Source organism: Mauremys reevesii, linkage group 2 (assembly GCF_016161935.1).
Source record: "Mauremys reevesii isolate NIE-2019 linkage group 2, ASM1616193v1, whole genome shotgun sequence".
NCBI lineage: Eukaryota > Metazoa > Chordata > Testudines > Geoemydidae > Mauremys > Mauremys reevesii.
The window spans coordinates 44,277,319-44,296,814 of NC_052624.1; the positions used below are offsets into that span (position 1 = coordinate 44,277,319).

Here is a 19,496-nt window from a genome sequence, read left to right on the forward strand (position 1 = left end):
CCTGGGAAAGATCCCTGTACGCTGTCACTCTGCAGCCTCCACCACGTGGCTGTAAAGTGACGCTTCTTGTTATGCAAAGGAACAGTGAAGCACTCCCAATACTAATAGTAAACAAATTACTCTAATTAAATGCAGGAGTCTCCAAGCGAGATCACCCTGAGGAGGGTCACAGAAAGAGATAGAGAGCGCATGCTGCGTGAAAGCGAGCACAAACCAGGGGCCTATGCTGCCATGCTCGTTGAGGCAATGGTCCCGGAGTACCAGATGAAAGCCTGGCGCGGAAAAGTGTGCTACTTCGGAGCACCCAATAAGGCAGCTCTCCCCAGGAACCTCATGCAGAGGCTTTTCGATTACCTCCAGGAGAGCTTCTCGGCGATCTCCCAAGAGGATTTCTGTTCTATCCCCATATATATTGACCTTCTTTTCAACTAGTAACTATTCCTGCTCCATTAAAAATAAATGTTAACATATTTAAAGCACTTACAGACTGATCCTTCCCCTGATTCAGGGTCTGGGGTAATGGCTGGGGAGGGTTGGTAGGGGATCTCAGTGAGGGTGATGAAGAGATCCTGGCTGTCTGGAAAATCAGCGTTGTAAGCGCTGTCAACTGCCCCCCCCATCTCCTTCCTCATCTTCCCCGTCTGCGAACATCGCCGAGGAACTGGCCATCAACACTATCCCATCCTCAGAGTCCATGGACACTGGTGGGGCAGTGGTGGCAGACCCACCGAGAATGGCATGCAGTGCCTCGTAGAAGCGGCATGTCTGGGGCTGGGCTCCGGAGCGTCCGTTTGCCGCTTTGATTTTTTGGTAGCCTTATCTCAGCTCCTTGACTTTCACGCGGCACTGCGTTGTATCCAGGCTGTATCCTCTGAGTGCCATGGCTTTGGAGACCTTCTCGTAGGTCTTTGCATTCCGTTTGTTGGAGCACAGCTCTGAAAGCACAGACTCATCGCCCCACACAGCAATGAGATCCAAGACTTCCTGGTCAGTCCATGCTGGGGCCCTCTTTCTACTCTGAGATTCCCTGGACTCCTCTGCTGGAGAGCTCTGCATCGTTGCCAGTGCTGCTGAGCTCACCACGACGTCCACACAGGAAATGAGATTCAAACTGGCCAGACAGGAAAAGGAATTCATATTTTCCTGGGGCATTTCCTGTGTGGCTGGTCAGAGCATCCAAGCTCGGACTGCTGTCCAGAGCGTCAACAGAGTGGTGCACTGTGGGATAGCTCCCGGAGCTACTAAGGTCAATTTGCATCCACACCTAGCCTAATTCGACATAGCCATGTCAAATTTAGCGCTACTCCCCTCATCGGGGAGGAGTACAGAAGTCGAACTAAAGAGCCCTCTATGTCGAATTAAATAGCTTCGTGGTGTGGACGGGTGCACGGTTAATTCGAATTAACGCTGCTAAATTCGAATTAAAGTCCTAGTGTAGACCAGGCCTAGGGCTGGCTAATAAGGGAAACAGGATTATAAATATTAAAGAATGAAAACTGGTGTAAGGATATAAAACTATACAAATGAAGCTTCTTCATCTCTTACATGTCTCACTTCTGATATTGCTCCCATCACCATGGTATCTGAGTGCACTACAAAGAGAGCTTCTTCACGATTGGCCCATAACTGATGTAATGAAAAGCTGTGATGGGAGGATATAAAATATGAACTGTTACTAACCCAATTTACCAGCTTACTGTATCTAAAGGGCTAGTTTCTGGTTTTTGTTCCAGCCCCTTTGCAGCAGCACAAAACAGCTGGAAAAATTTTGGATGATCTGTCCAGCTGAGAATTTCCAGCATAGGGGATCTCATGTCTGGCACAGCTTGTGTAGCTGCCCTTGTCCCAACCCTTCCCACTTGAACTGGCATAAGCAGTAGGTCTGGTTATACACTCTAGCTCTGCTCAGCTGGTCCATAAAGGACTGTCATCATCTGGTGGAAGTTAGAGTTAATCTACAGTAGGATCGAGGGTGTAGCAGTCTGCTCTGATGCTAGGGGATCTGTAAGTGGCCGTCTCTCAGCCCTCTTCCCACATGCTCTTAGCTATGCTGCTGTGTACCGTAATAAATTGTTCTTCATATTTCGTGTTTTAAACTCTTCAGATATTTACAGACTATCAAAGTGTCCCCATCATAGGCATTGCTTAGTCAAACTATACATATGTAGCTCTTGTAGTCTGTCCACATAAGTCAATTCCTCTGGCACACCTGGATCGTTTTCACTTTTCTGTCCTGAACCTCTCTCCAATTTGTCAATATTTTTCCAATAATGTGATTCTCAGAAATTAGAGAAATATTGCACAAGTGTGGTTGCTTCAGAGCTGCATCAATATGCTCTACTTGCCTTTCTTCTCATCAATGTGATATGTTTGTGCATGCATCTGAAAATTGCACTAATCATTGTTAGTCTTACCACATTCCAAACTCATGTCTAACTTGGTATCCAGTGTCACCCCTAATTCTCATTCAGTGTAGCTGCTTCCCAGGTTTCTCCATCTCATTGAGAATATGTTTCAGATTATTTTCCCTAGCTACATTAGCTTTCACTTTTCCAAGATGAATAGTTTTCTACCCATGTTTCTTTAGATCCTTTTGTAGTATTTTCTTTGCTGTTTGCAACTCCTCCCAATGTAGAAACATCTGTACAGTGAATGTTGTTACTCTTTGTGTTTACCTTAATAGCTTAGCAGTATAAATAAGTAATTCTGATATATTTTCACTTTTTGGTCTTTCCATCAAAGTGGTGTGTTCATGCTGTTGGCATCAGAGGTCATTATTTTCATATAGAATATCTGCATGACGACAGTGAGGTTCATTAAATAAGAAGTCAGAAACTCGAAAGCAAGATTTAAATCAGTCCACTGTTAAAGTATGTGCACATATACTGTATTCATCATTCCAGTTTCTTCACTAATGCTGATATGATAGGATGTTATCATTGATGTGGAATTGCATAGAAACACTAAGTACTATGAGGTTGTGTTTACATTCTTGGTGCAGATGTTTATTTTTGCTGCCTACACCATTTTTTCCTGTTTCCAGAATGAGACAGACAGTATGAACATATTAAGACTGATTCATAAGAAGAAATATTTTCTCATTTCTTGGAAAGTGCAACATTTTATATTATTTTCACTTCCACGTGACAGATGTTCAGTTGAAATGGCAATTATTAGTTGTGCTCCCCTCTACTAATGGGAGAAGAATGAATTTAATTGTGATATTCTTTTCAACCCCACTAGGCTTTTTCTACAAGTGACAAAAGAATTTTAAACTGAGAAGCAAAAATAGCTTTAAAGCTAAGATGGCTTTGCAGTTCCAATGAGCTGATGGGATCCCCAGCATTCCCTCAACAACTGGTCTCTTCATGGGATCCCACTTTTCTATTGTCTAGTATCACTTTGTTCCTAGCTGCAGTTTGATTGGCTGGATGTACAGAGGTTATTAGGGTTTTTTAAAAGTGGTTTTGGAGGGGGACAGAGATTCCTTTCTATGATTGCAAAGATTGCTCACCTTTGCAGCTCACTTCTCACTAGCTATAGGTCATGCCTGCCATATAGACAGTTGGGTTCCTCTCCAGACTAGAGTGCCACTGCCTTCTACCTCTCGATAATTGATTCGCACACTCTAACTTGGATGTCCAGTCATAGTTTGAGTATGTTGGGCAGGGGCGGCTCTACCTTTTTGGCCGCCCCAAGCAGTCATGCGCGGGAGGCGCCCCGGAGCAGCGGACCTCCCGCGGGCATGACTGCAGAGGGACCGCTGGTCCCGCGTGGCTCAGCTGGACCTCCCGCGGCTGCGGACGGTTCGCGGGTCCGGCGGCTCTGCTTGAGCTGCCGCAGTCATGCCTGCGGGAGGTCCAGCCGAGCCGCGGGACGAGCGCCCCCTCCGCAGTCATGCCTGCGGCAGGTCCGCCGGCCCAGCCTGCCGCCCCCCCGGCGGCAGGGGACAGGCCGCTCCTCGGCTCGCAGTGGCAGGATGAGCTGGGGCCCCAGCCTTTTGCCGCCCCCTAGATATTGCCGCCCTAGGCACCAGCTTGTTTTGCTGGTGCCTAGAGCCGCCCCTGATGTTGGGAATAGTCATGAGGGGAACCTGCTTGGTAATGTGTTAGCTGTTTCTAGTGATGGGTAGTTCTTGCAGTAGAACAGTTTTGTGTCTGGAAGGGAACAGAAAAGTAGGTGTTGGCTCCTAAACATTCAGACCTTTATCCCTGTGGCTAGATCAGAACTGTAACATCAGACATTGCAGTTGGTTATCTTCCTTGAGGCGTGGGGGATGTAGCTCGTAATACACAGAATAGAGTGACAGGTACAGCTATAACTTGAGTCATTCCAGAAGGACCTAGATAGCCCTAAGTAAGGTGTGGTCAGATAAACAGAGAAGGATCTAGGAACCAAAGTAAAGTTTTGAACTGTAATCACTGTCTACTGGGATAGACATTTGGTTCATATTTTACTGAAATAGTGAAAATTTTTCGGCCATTTTTTATTTGTATTGTGTTCTCTTCTCATTCAGGCATTTCCTGGTGCCATTCAGATGAGCGACCGAGAAGTGAGCGCCATTGGTTTGGTCAACTGAAATAGATTGTTATAATCCACAATAATCCATAATAGATAGATAGTTATAATCCACAATTTGATAATTTTATTTGTTTTATAATTTGAATAAAAATTATGTATTTATAAGCCAATTATGCCAAACTACCAGAATCTACTAAAGAATTAAACAGGTTGCTAAAAAAGGAGATCTCAAAGGGCTGTGAAAAGAGGGAAAACAACAAGATCTCCTTTGTTTCCTATTTTCATCTCATGCTGCTAGAACCCATCTGTCTGCATCTAAGTCAAGACGAGGTGCATAGTAACACTGAAATAGAAGATAAAACATACTGATGTACGTCTGTGTTAATTTAAATAATTATGTCGGGTTTAGTATATGTGTATTTATATAGAGTTTGATTTGTGTTTCCAGACTCTGGGTAAGTCCACATTTGTGCACCTGCATATTTTCCCTCCTTTACCTACACATGGTAAGTTCCTCCTGATTTGGACACAGAGTTGGCTAGATAGCTATCACATAGCTAGAGAGATATCAGATAGATATTCGTGCCACACAACTAGCAGTATGCTCACAAAGTGGAAATAAGTCATTGTCTCCTTTAACTGTAAATAGAATACAAAAATATTAAGTGATAAGGCAATGTGTGTTTTTGCCAATAAAAGAGATTAGGGAAACTCAGACACTGTTTTCCGGAGTCAGAGGTGCAAAATAAGTCCCCACCAAGGAAGAAAGTTATATTTACTAAACAGTGAAATATCTTCATATATTTAAGACATTTTTTTACACAGAGCATGTGGCAGCCTGAGTTTTTGGGTGGTAAAAACTAAAATATACTAAGATCCGAATGGGCTTTTGTGTTGAATGCTCATCCATGGTGGGAAAATATTCTTGAATCTGTAATTTACTAAGAAACATTTAAAGAAAATTCTACCTTTTCTCATGATACTGGTAAATTATATCATGTAAAATATTAGAATGTAATGCATCATTGTTTTATTTAGTTTCAACTAAATGTACATTTAAGTAACATTCAATACACGGAGTAGTACACAAACCTAATAATGCAACTCTTTGAACAATTATACAAAAGTTCCACAGTGAGTTTGATGCGATCTGATTTCTAGTAAATGTGCCTTATGGTTGTCTCGTTACTTTAAGAATAGGACAGTAGCAGCAGGGTGTCTGACCTTTTATCTGTCCAAAAGCACAGGAGCTGAAAGATACTTCACTGAACTATCATGAAGTTATCATTGTATATCTTCAGGTCAAAAGTGTATAAGCAGCAGTATGCAAATATTGTGTATTCACCTGGTGATCTCTTCCATTTACCTTTTGACTTTTTATTCACATTAAGATTAGAAGTTTTGATGATCAACCTTAAGCTGTCTTTTTCAAAAGAGATTGTCTCTTCCTGTAGTGTAACCATGGAAACAGACAAGGAACCCTTAAAGAAAGTGTCGAACATGCTGTGCTAATTAATCCTACCCTACATTTTCCTTCAGCTGAAAGATGCAGTTACATAAATTTTGCATGAGTAAGCATATTTGGATGCACAAATGGTATAAAATATGTAACAATTTATTTTCAGAAGGATATTTGAAAAACTGGTAACTGTCATTTATTCATATCTGGTGCATCAAAATAAGAAATACTGTCTTGTTAGTTTCTCATATTTTTGATGATTTTGTATTTAAATAAATTGTAAATATTTCTAAAGGGCGAAGATATTCTTTCATGCCTTGAGATGATCCAAAGTGCATCCACTCAGTTTGAACATATGAATCTAAATGAGCATAAGTTACACCTGCAGTTTCACTTGCATTTTGGCCAGTTAGTTGCCTAACTGGTCTACGTGCACAACGAGGAAAATTCAGGCCATCATTTCAAACACAAAGACATCCTTGAGCCCATTCATTGCCACTTTGCTGCACTGAAATTGCTAAACACTAACACAAAAGCGACCTCAACGCATTTTAGGATACATAGTTTTCTTATGCTCCAGGCCTACGTTCATCATTTTTCCTTTCAGCAGTGAAAGCAACCCACTCAGACAACTGTCTGTCTCAGAAGCCAGATACCGTAGCTAACAGGTGATTACCTTGTTTTATGGTGGTTGGGGGATCAGGAGCAGATTTAAGGATGAGGGATGAGTTGCCAAACAAGCTGGATTAAGAGAGAGGACCAAAGGTGGCATTCTGAAGAAATGGCACTTAGAAAAATCTGCTGTATGTTTAGTTAAAGTTCAGGTATCAGTGTGGGAGGAGATGTGGCAGCAGTAGAGGCAACAAGAAACAGGAAAGGCAGACCAGAGAAGCTGATCCAGGGTGGCAGGTGAGAAGCTGCAGCTGGACTGGCCAGCACAGGGAAAGCTCTATGTGCCAGTCAGAAAAAGGTGGCAGTCAGTAGAGTAATGAATATTTTCTAAGTCCAGGTAATCTAGAACCGCCTACTTAAATCTGAACTGAGAATAGTTTGTCTTTTATTTTCTCTACCTTAGTTCAGGGAGCACATTTTCTGTTTAGCAAGAGGGGCTCATTCTGACAGGATAGATTTTCACCCCCACCCCCGTTATAGTACCTCCTTGTTTTTTCTCCCTTTCTAAATTGTCTGGATGTCTCTTCAACTCTCTTTAAATGTAGGAGTATGGGGGTTTCCATATGTTTCCCTCTCTTCCACACTGGCATCTAGCTGAGGTCCTCCACACTTCAATCTGACTAGACTCTGCCTCCCTTTAGTCATGTGGGATATAAGTAAAAATAGCTCTTCAAAAGCAATTCAGACTCTTAACTGCTCATTCATGCTAGGAACAAAATTATCAGTCTTACTGTACAAGTATCCACTGTCTGTGATCTTCTGAAAGCATAAACCTGTAGTCACAACCAAGGGCTTTGTGGGTGGATTAGCTTCTGCAAGGTGTGCAATGTACGTTTCCCAAGAAACTCTTGCCAACACGGAATTCAGTGCAAGAGAAGATACTGGGCTGATTTGTAGCCAGGGAGACCAGATGAAAAAATGTCAGAACATGTAAAACTGAACAAAGAATGATTATTAATGTCTGAAATGTTTTTGTTTTTAAAATTCTGGTGTGCTAGTTAGACTATCCTCCCACACATGTCTAATCTGTATAATCAGTAGATAACCCAATCTCTGCACAGAGTTTGCCAGCGTTACTATGGTAATATATTCACTGGGATTAATTGTTCTTAAATTACTTCTCCAGTATATTAAGTATAAAAGTGCAAATGTGCTTTGCTTCAACTTCAACTTCAGGCGTGCAGTCCTTAAGTTTCATTTTTGATTTTAAAAATATTTATTGCTGCTCCAGAGAAGATTCTGATCTTCAATTACATGTGAACTCTCATATTATAGATTTCTCTTGCAGTTTGTAATCTTTCACTAAATTAATGTGTTTTGGCTCTCTCTAAAGATTTCACTGAGGTAGCAGAACTGATAGTGACCTTCTGTTTTAGTAATTTCATTGTCTTGTGGAAGGAAGTTAACGTCCCTTCTCTTAGCAGGTGAAAATCCAACAGCGTGTACTCCTGGTTCCCATTACTTGAATGTGCTCAATATCTCCCAACTTCAGGGGTTGTGAGGACAGCAGTTTTTTTAGGATAGCAGACCATGACTGTAGAAAAGCAATCAGGAGTGGATTGTGCCGGGAAGTTCCACCTCCTTGTGGTGCAGGCACTTATGCTAGTCTTGAAAGTGCCCATGTGCCTGAATCATGGTCCCTTGCTTATGAGAAGGGTTAGAAGAAATTCTCTGTGAGCATACAGTGATCACTCCTAAAAAATTGCAAGTTTTACATTAGATAAATTATAGTTACCTTAGTACTAGCAGTATGCCTTGGATGCCCGTATATTTTTATAGAGTGAGTGGCAATTGCTAGGGTAATATTATTTAGCTGTCTCAGGAAATTGGCAAGATTTAAGAATGGCCATAGTAAATGCTACTCTTTCAATAGATTGTGGATTGGAAGGTTTCATTCGAGAGAAAAGAGTCTTTCCTGCTCCCAGACCTTCCAGGAACTGAGTTCCCTTACTCTATAATGCTCATCTTCTGGGAGTTGGGGAATAAAGCTTTTTGCACATGCAATTTCTTGATTTATATGCACAATGTTAGTAATTATGGATGCAACTGTGGACGTACGCTTTTGAGTATTCTTTGTAAATGGATATCCATTTGTAAGGGAGGTGAGGCAGCTCTGGAAAATCCCCATTGTAGTGCTGTTGGCACTGGATTTTCCTTTTATTTTTTATTATTATTATAATAATACCATTGAATTGAAAGGTTATCAGTGCAGAAAAGTGATGAGCTGAAAGATGAATGGTGTAGGAAATGGCAACCTTTTCTTTTGTTTGTCTTGAATACCAAAATATATGCTTGAAATTTCAAATATTTTTTCAGTGTATTTTTTCCTTATGTGAATATAAGCTAAACCTGTCACAGGAGTCATTAATTCCCTGTAAGAATCCACCTGTTGTCTGGAGTTGTGTTGTCATGCTGGGTTTGTTCTTCCTCGCTTTGAATAATTGACCTTTAGGGATTTATCTGATTTACTTTTGAATACTGTGTTTTCAGAATGCTAAATAAATGCTAAAGATAAAATTCCAGATGATGAGATTATTCCAGCACCAGATTTTTTTATATAAAATATAAAAAAAAATTTAAGATACTTCAGTGGCTATAGTTATCCAAGACTTGTCTTATTGTTCTTTCTAAATAACAACAAATCTGTTTAGCTATGAACTAAATGATAGAGCTTATTATGTTCCTTCACTAATTAACTTACTCCTAGGCCAGAAGAAACAAAAAGCAGTCTTGCATGCAACACACATCCAGGTTCATATGACACACACTGCCTTTAAGATCTTAACTGTACACTTCTTTGTTCTCTTTATGCTTATTGCTTTTTTATTGTATTTATTCTACAGGTCTTGCAAGAGCCAAATCAGTCCCCAGCCACACATACTCTAATGAAGTGGTTACCCTGTGGTACAGACCCCCAGATGTCCTTTTGGGCTCAACAGAATACTCCACCTGCCTTGACATGTGGTAAGAATAGCATCCTTATACAGGATAATCCATCTAGCTACTTTGGCTTTGACTTAGTGTAGACAAATATGTGCTAAGATTAATGGTGCAGCATAGACTTGTCTGTGTGTGCTAATCCTTGTGGATACTACTTCCTGAGAGCAGCCCCCTGCCTACGTATCCAGTACTTTACAGCGGGTATCCAGTAATGATACATAACTAGCATGAACAATAACAAAGAAGCAATATAATTGGTATTGCATATCTTTTCTGGTCTGAATCTGAAATTTTGTTTTGGAGAAGGTAGATTTTATCTCCTAATAAACAACAGGGAAAGGGGGAAACACCATAATTCGAGATACAAACAGTATAACAACAGTATAACAGCAATAACTATTGTTACAAATCTGTGGCCAGTTAGGACCTTGCATTTGTCACTGTGCTTCTCGCAATCATCATATCCACTCAAAACTTCACAGCAATGACAAGTGTAAAACCCAGAGTCTTCTGTCTTCTGTTACAAAAAGCACTGCCCTGGTATTTGGTCAAAATCTACCTTAGCTATTAGTAGTATGTTAGCATATGATACCCAGTTGACTACATGGTGCCTTGGAGAGAGAAAGTAGTGTTCTGAGGAGCCCTTCAGGTGGGTCTCACCAGGGCTGGGGGGCGGCTGCTGGCGCAAGCAGCGCGCCGCGCCCGCCGCGCCGCGCGGCCCGCGCGGGTTCTTCCTTCTCCAGCTCTGAGCTCCTTCCCTGCCTGCCTGCTTGCCTGCGGCAGAGCCAGCCGCCGGGCGGGGCGCCGCGATGCCTGCACCGCTCGGAGCTCAGCCGGGCGGCGGGGACCCGCCCGCGCGCCGCCCGCGCGGCCTGCGGCAGGTCCCCCCGCCCCCCCTCGGCTCCCGCGCGGCATGGCGGGCAGAGCAAGCTCAAGCCAAAGCCGCCCCCCCCCTGGGAGCGCCAAGCAGCGCCTGCTGCGCGGCTGTGCCTAGAGCCGCCCCTGGGTCTCACACACCAGGCCCTCTCAACATCTCCTAGAGTCTCATCTCTGCCCAGAGAGCAACCTGGGTTGATGGGGGAACATTCGGAGCACAGCTGGTGAATCTGGGTGCATTCGAGAATGAAAATAGCTGATGGATCTGTCAGCTAAACTTGGCACAGTCCATTTAGGTTATCATGAAAAAGGAAAACCTCCATGTGTTTAACTTATTCAAATTTGTCCTAAATGATCAGATGTTTTCTCTGTGTGCGCTGAGTGTGTGTTTAAGTATGGAATTTTGGGGCTGTTGACTTTAGCTAGAGGAACCGAAAGAACTGCAAGAAAAATGGGAAAATTCCAAGAAGGGAGCATTTTCAAATATTTTCTCTGCAAAATTCATAAATAGATTTGGTCAAAAAAATTCTTTAATGTGGAATGGCTTTTTGAACAAAACAAACTTTATGCCAAATTTTCATTTTGGTTGAATTTTTTCAGCTTTTCAACAAAAAACAAAAATAGTCAGTAAAACTTTGGGGGGGGTTGATTTGATTATCAGTGTTTAGTTTTTGAAAACTGATTTTTCTTTTCTTTCATTCATTCGTTTATTTGCCAAAAATGGTTTTTGAAGATCAAAACTTCTTTGGTTCTTGTTTTTTCATTGAAAACTGAAACATTTTCACAGGATTTTATTAAAGCAAAATATTTTGGAAATTCCTGACAAATTTTTTTGAAATTTTGACTAGTTCTATTAGCAAATATTTTACTAAAAAAAACACAATGTTAATCTGAACTGTGCAGAGCTCCTATGCCAAACTGGGAGACCAAATTAAACCATAAATTTGCCACAGAGATATTTTAGATTTACTATAAAGGCAACCTGGGGATCTTTGGTATTTCCTCTCATACAAGAATGTTAAATAATTACATTATGGTTGCTATTACCAAGCGGTTCAACTACATTCACCTCTTGGACAAGATCCTGTGTGCTACTTAGAACTAAATCAAGAATTGCCTCTCTCATTGTGGGTTCCAGGATTAGCTGGTTCAAGAAGCAACCATTAATGGTGTCTAGAAATTTTCTCTCTGCATCCCATCCCATATCAGAGAGAGAGAGAAAGAGAGAGAGAGAGAGCACTCTAATAAATACCAAGTCAAGGAAGGACCTAACCAATGTAATCATATTCCATGTCTGGATCTCGGCAGTGAGGCAAGGGTGCTTGCTGGAAGGCACAAAAAGAAAATGTCTTAAATAATGGACATAAAATATTGACATCCTCTAGTGGCAGGACCTTTAACACAGGCCCAAAAGAGATCCAGGGTGTCCATGGAGAAAGCTTTGTTCCAAATGAAAAATGAAGCAGCACTTGACTGTACCTATCAAAACTATGAATCCAGTGCACTGGCAAATATATTTTTTTCTGATACTGAGCAATCACAGGATCAGAATGTTATTCAGAGCGCACAGTTCGCTCAGATGGCACATGAGAGGACTGAACAGTGAGGTCCTCCTCCTCCCCCCACCCCCCATGCTTTCCAGTTTATATTCAGGCGATGCAGGAGATATTGCATGTTGAAAATATTTGTATTAACTTAGTACATCTAACAGTAAGGCATGTTGAAGAACAGATAGTATGGGAGCTCTTTTATGGCAGCAGCATATTGTTGGGCCACAATTAAATGAAGACTAAGTAAGGATTTCCCAGAATGAAGAGACAGCGAGAATCCTTGCTTATATCAGATGCCAAGATAATTCATTACCAACAAGTGTGTCTGTGTGACATTAACATCCATATACATTTATTAGTGTTACATCATTATGTTAAATACTGTGTGCCTTCTGTGTCCTGATTCATCACATACATCTTCATTACAAAAGCAGGCAGTCACTTTACTGAAATATTTAAATAGTATTGAGAGAAAATACACATCTGTTTTTTCCATTTAGAAAAAAGATCATAGGGCACTGACTTTAGCCATGATAAATTAAATTTAATTGGGGTTCCCAAGGAATTGAACATGGATCTGTTATTGAGTAGAAGACCAGCTGTATGATAGGAGTGCAAATATTAACCACTGGACAGTGGCTGGGAAGCAGGTGGCAGTGACTGCGGGCTATTTTTATGCTTCATTTGCTATAGTAGGGCATTAGGATAGTAACTAAAAGCTAATGATCCACATACAGTATTACATTTTCCAGCTTTCTGTTTAAATAGCCACTGGCAGTAAAAGAATATTAATGAAGACATATATACATCAGTGGTGTCAGCTAGTGATGGAAATCAATACAATGTGTGTTGTGATTTACTACTGTCAGCATATGATACAGTGGCACTGTGTGAACATATTATGCAACCTGAGACTGCATCAAGGAGTTATGATAGCCTTAGATATGCTTTTATTTCTTGATGAGGATTTACTGGTAGGTAAAAGTACCATTTAGCACTGCCTTTGGTATCAATTTTCTTAATCCTTGGATTTTACAGTCCTTTGAAAGTCAGTGCAGGGGAAATAATCTTTAAACTTCTATGCCTAGAGTTTTATAAAACACTAAAAACCATATATAGGTAATATAAAAATGTAAAAAACCTGATATATTTATCTGTTTTGCGTATTCCTTACAAGAAGAACCGAGCTTTAGTAGCTGAGATCCTTCATTTAAGCAAGTTATTAATGGCTTTTTGATTCTCACAATGTAAGCAGTGCTACATCTGTTTTCTTTAAAAGCTGCAAGTCACTATGGATATTTTTATTTTAATATGTAACTGGCTATAATCTATATTTGCGAAACAGCTGGCAACTGTCTTAGTATATTTTATCCATACTACAGATTTCTTTGTTTTAAAAGATACAATGAATGCCTGGCAGGATATGAACTGTTAGTCACAATTCAGGTAAAATAAGCAATGTGCCAATTTTTAAAATTTCATTTAATTAATTAACATTAACTATGCTTATCACTGTGGAAGAAATCACTTATAACTTTGCCTGTCAAATGTAATGCAATTGCATATTAGATCACCATTATCTTCATTACATCTCTGCCTTCAGATTTACATTAATTTATTTAACTTTGTTGCAGCTGGGATGACAGTGATCTCAGTGCTGATCTCAGTTTAAAGAAAAGTATTCATCTCGAGCTTTATATTTTACATATGCACAATCTGTTCCCTCCTCCCCTCCCAGGTACAATGATCCCTATTTTACTATTGTAATCTGTTCTCCCATTATTGTAAAGCAGAATTGAGTATTTACCATAATCCTTTGTCTGCTTTCATGAATACTTGTCCAATCCAGACTTATGACAACAATTAAAGATAGTATATAAAAATGGTCTTCTCTAGGACACAGGTGCATTGAATTATCTGTTTACACAGGGGACATGGCAGAGGCATCTTTATTCTACATCCCTTGTAAACAGTTTTCAGTGAAACAGTCTGGGGCTAGTAATCCCAGTACACTGTGAAGCACTAGTTGTTTGAGGCCCAAAAGAGAGAGACAACAGCAGGGAAAATTGCTTCTTTTGCCCTTGATGCTCTCTACCATAACAAGTTCTACTCCAGAGAAATGCTAATCCTTAAGAGGTCAGGATGCTGTGGTAACCATCAAGATATTGTTAATTAAACTTCTGGAGAAGACACTGACAATGAGCAGTTTTATCAGATGAATTAATCTGTGATTGTAAAATTCTCCCGGGGTCAGGTTCATGTGAAAAGCCTCTTTTGTTCTTAGCTGTTGGAAAGACATTTAATTTTAGTTTCCTGTTCCTGAAGAATATTGTCTTTAGTTTGGAATTACACATTTACCAGATCTATCAACAAAGGTGTGTCAACTTTAGAGATGTTTCATACATGGCAGAGAATTCAGTTTTGAAATCTCCATATTACACAAAGGAAACCAAAAAACAAAAACTCCCTAAGAATAAGAAACATACTTTCAATAGGAAAATTTTGCTGGGCAAATGCTGCTCAATTTAAAATGACATTCACTTCAGTTGTGCTTGAGCCCTTCTGTGTTCTGTTTCTCAGAATCTGAGCAATCAAGTTTACTTACACAGATGCACACACAAAGTGATTTTGCAAATGGGGTATATTTTATTTGGAATGGAACATTGCAGCAGGGAGAGGGGAACCACAGAACCACTCTTCAGAACCTTAATTTTTAGGCAGTTAAATGAGCCAGAAAAGAATTTGATCACACCCTTCAGAACTAACATGGATTAAAAAATTTACCTTGTGAAAAACTGAATTTTTGACTAAATGAACTTTGTTTTGTGAACATTAAAATTTTTCATCAACAAAATGTCATTGTGTTGAAAAAGTCCAAATATTTTTATTTGGATATAGTCCCTCGTGGGAGTTGTTGCTTGGTTGTCTCTTATCCCCATTCACCTACAAAGGGCCAGGCTCCTTGGCTGGAAAACATTGCCCATGATGCACAACAGCCAGGTGTTACAGTCTCCCCTCTCCAAGAGGGGAGGCAATCACAGGAGATGTAGTCTGACCAGGGAGCACAGCCCATAGAAGAGAACGGAAACATGAGGCACCCAAATGACAACGGCCATGAGCCACTAGAGCAACATTTCTGAATCAAAAACTTTGGGATTTTGATTGAAATTTTTCACCAGTAAAAAACCACTTCCTTTTCTGACTGGTTCTATTAATTAATACCATTATATATGATCATGCAGTTGTTTTGAATAAGCATAGAATCAGAATAATAAATGTATGGCTGGAAGGGTCCTTGTCACAGGGTCTACTCACTGCTAGAGACTCATTCTCCTGGCTACTCTGGGGACCATCTTTTTCCAGGTCCAACACCCCATTCCACTGCTCGCTGTATGCTGTCTCTCTCTTGCTCTCTCTGTGATTCAAGGTGCTCTGTCTTTGGAATTGTGGCTTGGCCCTCTGGCCAGGTCACTGTAGTCCTCCCCTTCCAGGGTATCAAAGTCTTTCCTTACAAATTGTCTCAGGCCGTCTTCTCATTCTCTGCTCTGATGGTGCCACTTTCCCAGTGGCTGGTAGGGGAACCCAGGCCCACCCAGGTTCCAGCCTCTACTCCTGGTTCCAGCCGAGGGACCCTCTAAGCAGCAGGTAAGGTCTGCACCTAAACCTTGCTGTGTTTTCCCTGAGCCCTTCCTACACTTTCCCCTGCTGCCCCTAGGGGTGTTTGCAGCTTAAACTGCCTCCTCCCAGGGAGTAACTGCAGAATAAATTCTATGGCCCCAAACACGCCTCCCTTCCCCCACGGAATGACTGCAGACCAATTCCCTGCAACCCCCATCTCCTATCAGCTCCCTGGCTTTATAGAAGCCCTGCCTGTTCCTGCACACGTGAGCTTCCCCTAATTAGGGTTTTCCTCTCAGCCTAACTATACCCCAGCTTGCAGCCTAATAGGTTAATTGGTCTCTCTGGCCTACATTCAGGGCAAGTGAGGGGAACACACCCCATCAGAGTCCTCAAGATGTAAATTAGTCCAGCTCCCTGCGTAGAGGAAGGACCAAGTATATGTAGACCATTTTTGACTGGTGTCTGGAAGTTTATAAGAACAGGTTAGATGATGGGGATTCCACAATCTCCCTGAGAAGCCTATTCCAGTGGTTAACTACCTTATAGTTAAAAAGCTTTTCCTAATAACTAACTTAAATCTCCCTTGCTTCAGATTAAGCTGATGATTTCTTGTCCGACCTTCAGTGGACATAGAGAACAATTGATCACCATCTTCTTTATAACAGCCGTTAATACATTTGAAGACTGTTATGAGTCATCTTTTCTCAAGACTAAACATGCTCAATTTTCTTAACCTTTCCTCATAGCTCATGTTTTCTAAACCTTTTATCATTTTTGTTGTTCTTCTCTGGATTCTCTCCAATTTGTCCACATCCTTCTTAGTGTGATGCCCAGAACTGGACACATTACTCTAGTTGAAGCCTCACCAGTGCTGAATACAGTGGGACAATTACCTCTTGTGTCTTATGTATGACACTGCTGTTAATACATCCCAGAATATTATCTCCCCCCCTCTTTTTGTTTTTGCAACTGCTTCACATTGTTGACTCATATTCAATGTGTGATTCACTATAACCCCCAGATCTGTTTCAGCAGTACTACCACCTCACCAGCATTTTCCCTATTTTGTAGTTGTGGATTTCATTATTCCTTCCTAAGTGTAATACTTGGCACTTATCTTTATTGAATTTCATCTTGTTGATTTCAGACCGATTCTCCAAGTTGTCAAGGTCATTGTGAATTCTAATCCTGTCCTCCAAAGTTCTTGCAACCCCTTCCAGCTTGGTGTCATCCACAAATTTTATAATACTCTCCACTCAATTATCCAAGTAATTAATGAAAACATTGAATAGTATCAGACTCAGACCACACCCCTGCAGGACACTACTGTACACATCTCCCAAGTTTAACAGCGAGCCACTGATAACTACTCTTTTAGTTAGGTCTTTCAACTAGTTTTGCACCCACTTCATATTCATTTCTTATAAACTACATTTCCCCAGTTGCTTATGAGAATGTCATGTGGAACTGTCAAAAGCCTTACTAAAATCAAGATATATCACATCTACAGCTTCCCCACATCCACCAGGCTGGAAACATGGTCACAGAAGGAAATTAGGTTGGTGTGGTCTGATTTGTTCCTGAGAAATTCATGTTGGCTATTATTTACTACATTATTATCCTCTAGGCGATGACAGATTGATTGTTTAATAATGTCTTCCAGTATCTTTCCAGGTATCAAAGTTAGACTGACTGGGATATACTTTTTCAGGTCCTCTTTGTTCTCATTTTTTAAAGATAGGTACTGTGTTTGCTCTTTCTCAGTCGTCTGGGACATCACTCACCCTCCATGAGCTCTCAAAGATAAATCACTGATGTTTCCCAGATTTCTTCAGCTAGTTCCTTAAAAACTCTGGGGTGAACTTCATCAGGCCCTGCCAACTTGAGCCTATCTAATTTGTTTATTAATTTGTTCCACTATCTTACCAGGTATCAAAGTTAGGCAGTCTATAATTCCTCAGGTTCCCTTTGTTCTCCTTTTTAAAGCTAGGTTGCATGTTTGCCCTTCTTTATTCCTCTGGGCTCTCACCCATTCTCTGTGAGTTCCTAAAGATAATCTGTAATGGTTCCAAGATTTCTTTAGCTAGCTCTTTAAGTACACTAGGATGAATTTCATCAGGCCTGGATGACTTGAATACATCTAATATATCTAAATATTCTTTAACCTGTTTCCTATTTTGGCTTGCGTTCCTTCCCCCTTCTTAATATTAATTGTGTTATGTATCTGGCCACAATTTACCTTTGTAGTAAAGACTGAAGCAAAATAGGCATTAAACACTTAAATCTCCTTGATGTTATCAGTTATTATTCTCCTTCCCCACCTAGTACAGGACCTACACTTCCCTTCATCTTTCTCTTGCTCCTAATGTATTTATAGACCTCTTCTTATTGCCTTTTATGACCCTTGCTAGATATAATTCACTTTGTGCTTTAGCCTTTCTGATTTTGTTCGAACATATTTGCTCTATTCTTTTTGTACTCATGCAACTTGTTCATGTTTCCACTTTTTGTAGGATTCCTTTTTGATTTTCATGTCATTAAAGAGCTCCTTATGGAGCCATATTGGCCTATTACTATTCTTCCTATCTTTCCTTCACATAGGAATTGTTTGGCATGCTACCTTTAATATTGTCTCTGAGAAACTACCAGGTCTCCTGAACTCATTTTCCCTCAGATTTTTTTTTTCACATGGGACTTTACCTACCAGGTCTCTGTTTTCCAAAAAGCAGATTTTTTAAGTCTACTGTCCTTATTCTGCTGCTCTCACTCCTTTCTTTCCTTAAATTCATCAAATCTATCATTTATGATCATTTTTACCCATATTGTCTTCAATCTTTAGGTTTGCAACAAATTCCTCTCTGTTAGTCAGAATCAGGTCTAAAATGGCTCACCCCCTGATTATGCCTTCCACTTGCTGAAACAAGAGGTTGTACACAATATATTTCAAGAACTTATTGGACATTTTGTGTTTTGCCATATTAGTTTTCCAACAGATGTCTAGGTAGTTAACGTCCCCAATTGCTATCAGGCCTTGTGTTTTTGATATTTCTGTTGTTTGTTCTAGAAATGCCTCATTCACATCCTCCTGCTGGTTTGATGGTCTGTGGTAGTTATAGTCTGTTTATTCCCCACACTACTTGCATTTGTGTGCAGACATCTGAGATGCTGAGTAGATTTCCCCACTACTCTCCTTTTTGCTCCCATGACCCTATCGTGATTTTCCATCTTCCTCTGCTCCCACTTTTAGTCCTCTGCTAAGGTCCCCTTTTTTTATACTTACTTGTGGGCATGTGCCACCTGCGCTCTTGAACCTAGTTTAAAGCCCTCCCCACTAGATTGGCCAGTCAGTTCATGAAAATGCTCTTCCCCTTCATGGTCAGGTGGACCCATGTCTTCCCAGCAGTCCTCCTTCCCAGAACATCATTCCATGGTCGAGGAACCCAAAGCCCTCACATAAACACTGTCAAGCTGTCTGGCATGGCTCATGATTGTGAGTGCCAGACTCAGGGCAGACTGCCAAGAAGCAGGGCAAGACCCCACACTGGTCGTATGTTCTATAATTAGATTTAACCGTTTTAGTAACAAGCGTGAACTCCTAAAGCACTAGAACAGTCTTTCCGCTGAGTCACAGTCAGTCTCCTTGGGCACTCGAGTCTATCGTGCCACCCAGGCAAGCTGGGCTTAGTGATAGATGGTTGCTATACACCAGAGATCACAAAAAAAGAACAGGCATACTTGTGGCACCTTAGGGACTAACACATTTATTTGAGCATAAGGTTTTGTGGGCTACAGCCCACTTCATCAGATGCATAGAATGGAACATACAGTGAGAAAACTATATATACACATACACACAG

The 19,496-nt window shown here is 40.8% G+C and overlaps 1 protein-coding gene across 6 annotated transcripts in view; it reads left to right on the forward strand.

Moving 5' to 3' along the window:
* Positions 1–19,496, forward strand: part of CDK14 (cyclin dependent kinase 14) — a 543,695-nt gene that overhangs the window by 328,078 nt on the left and 196,121 nt on the right. For all 6 annotated transcript variants that reach the window (XM_039522181.1, XM_039522182.1, XM_039522184.1 and 3 more), the window contains one exon: positions 9,496–9,616. In XM_039522181.1, the coding sequence (XP_039378115.1) occupies positions 9,496–9,616 (121 nt within the window). The remainder of the gene's footprint in view (positions 1–9,495; positions 9,617–19,496) is intronic.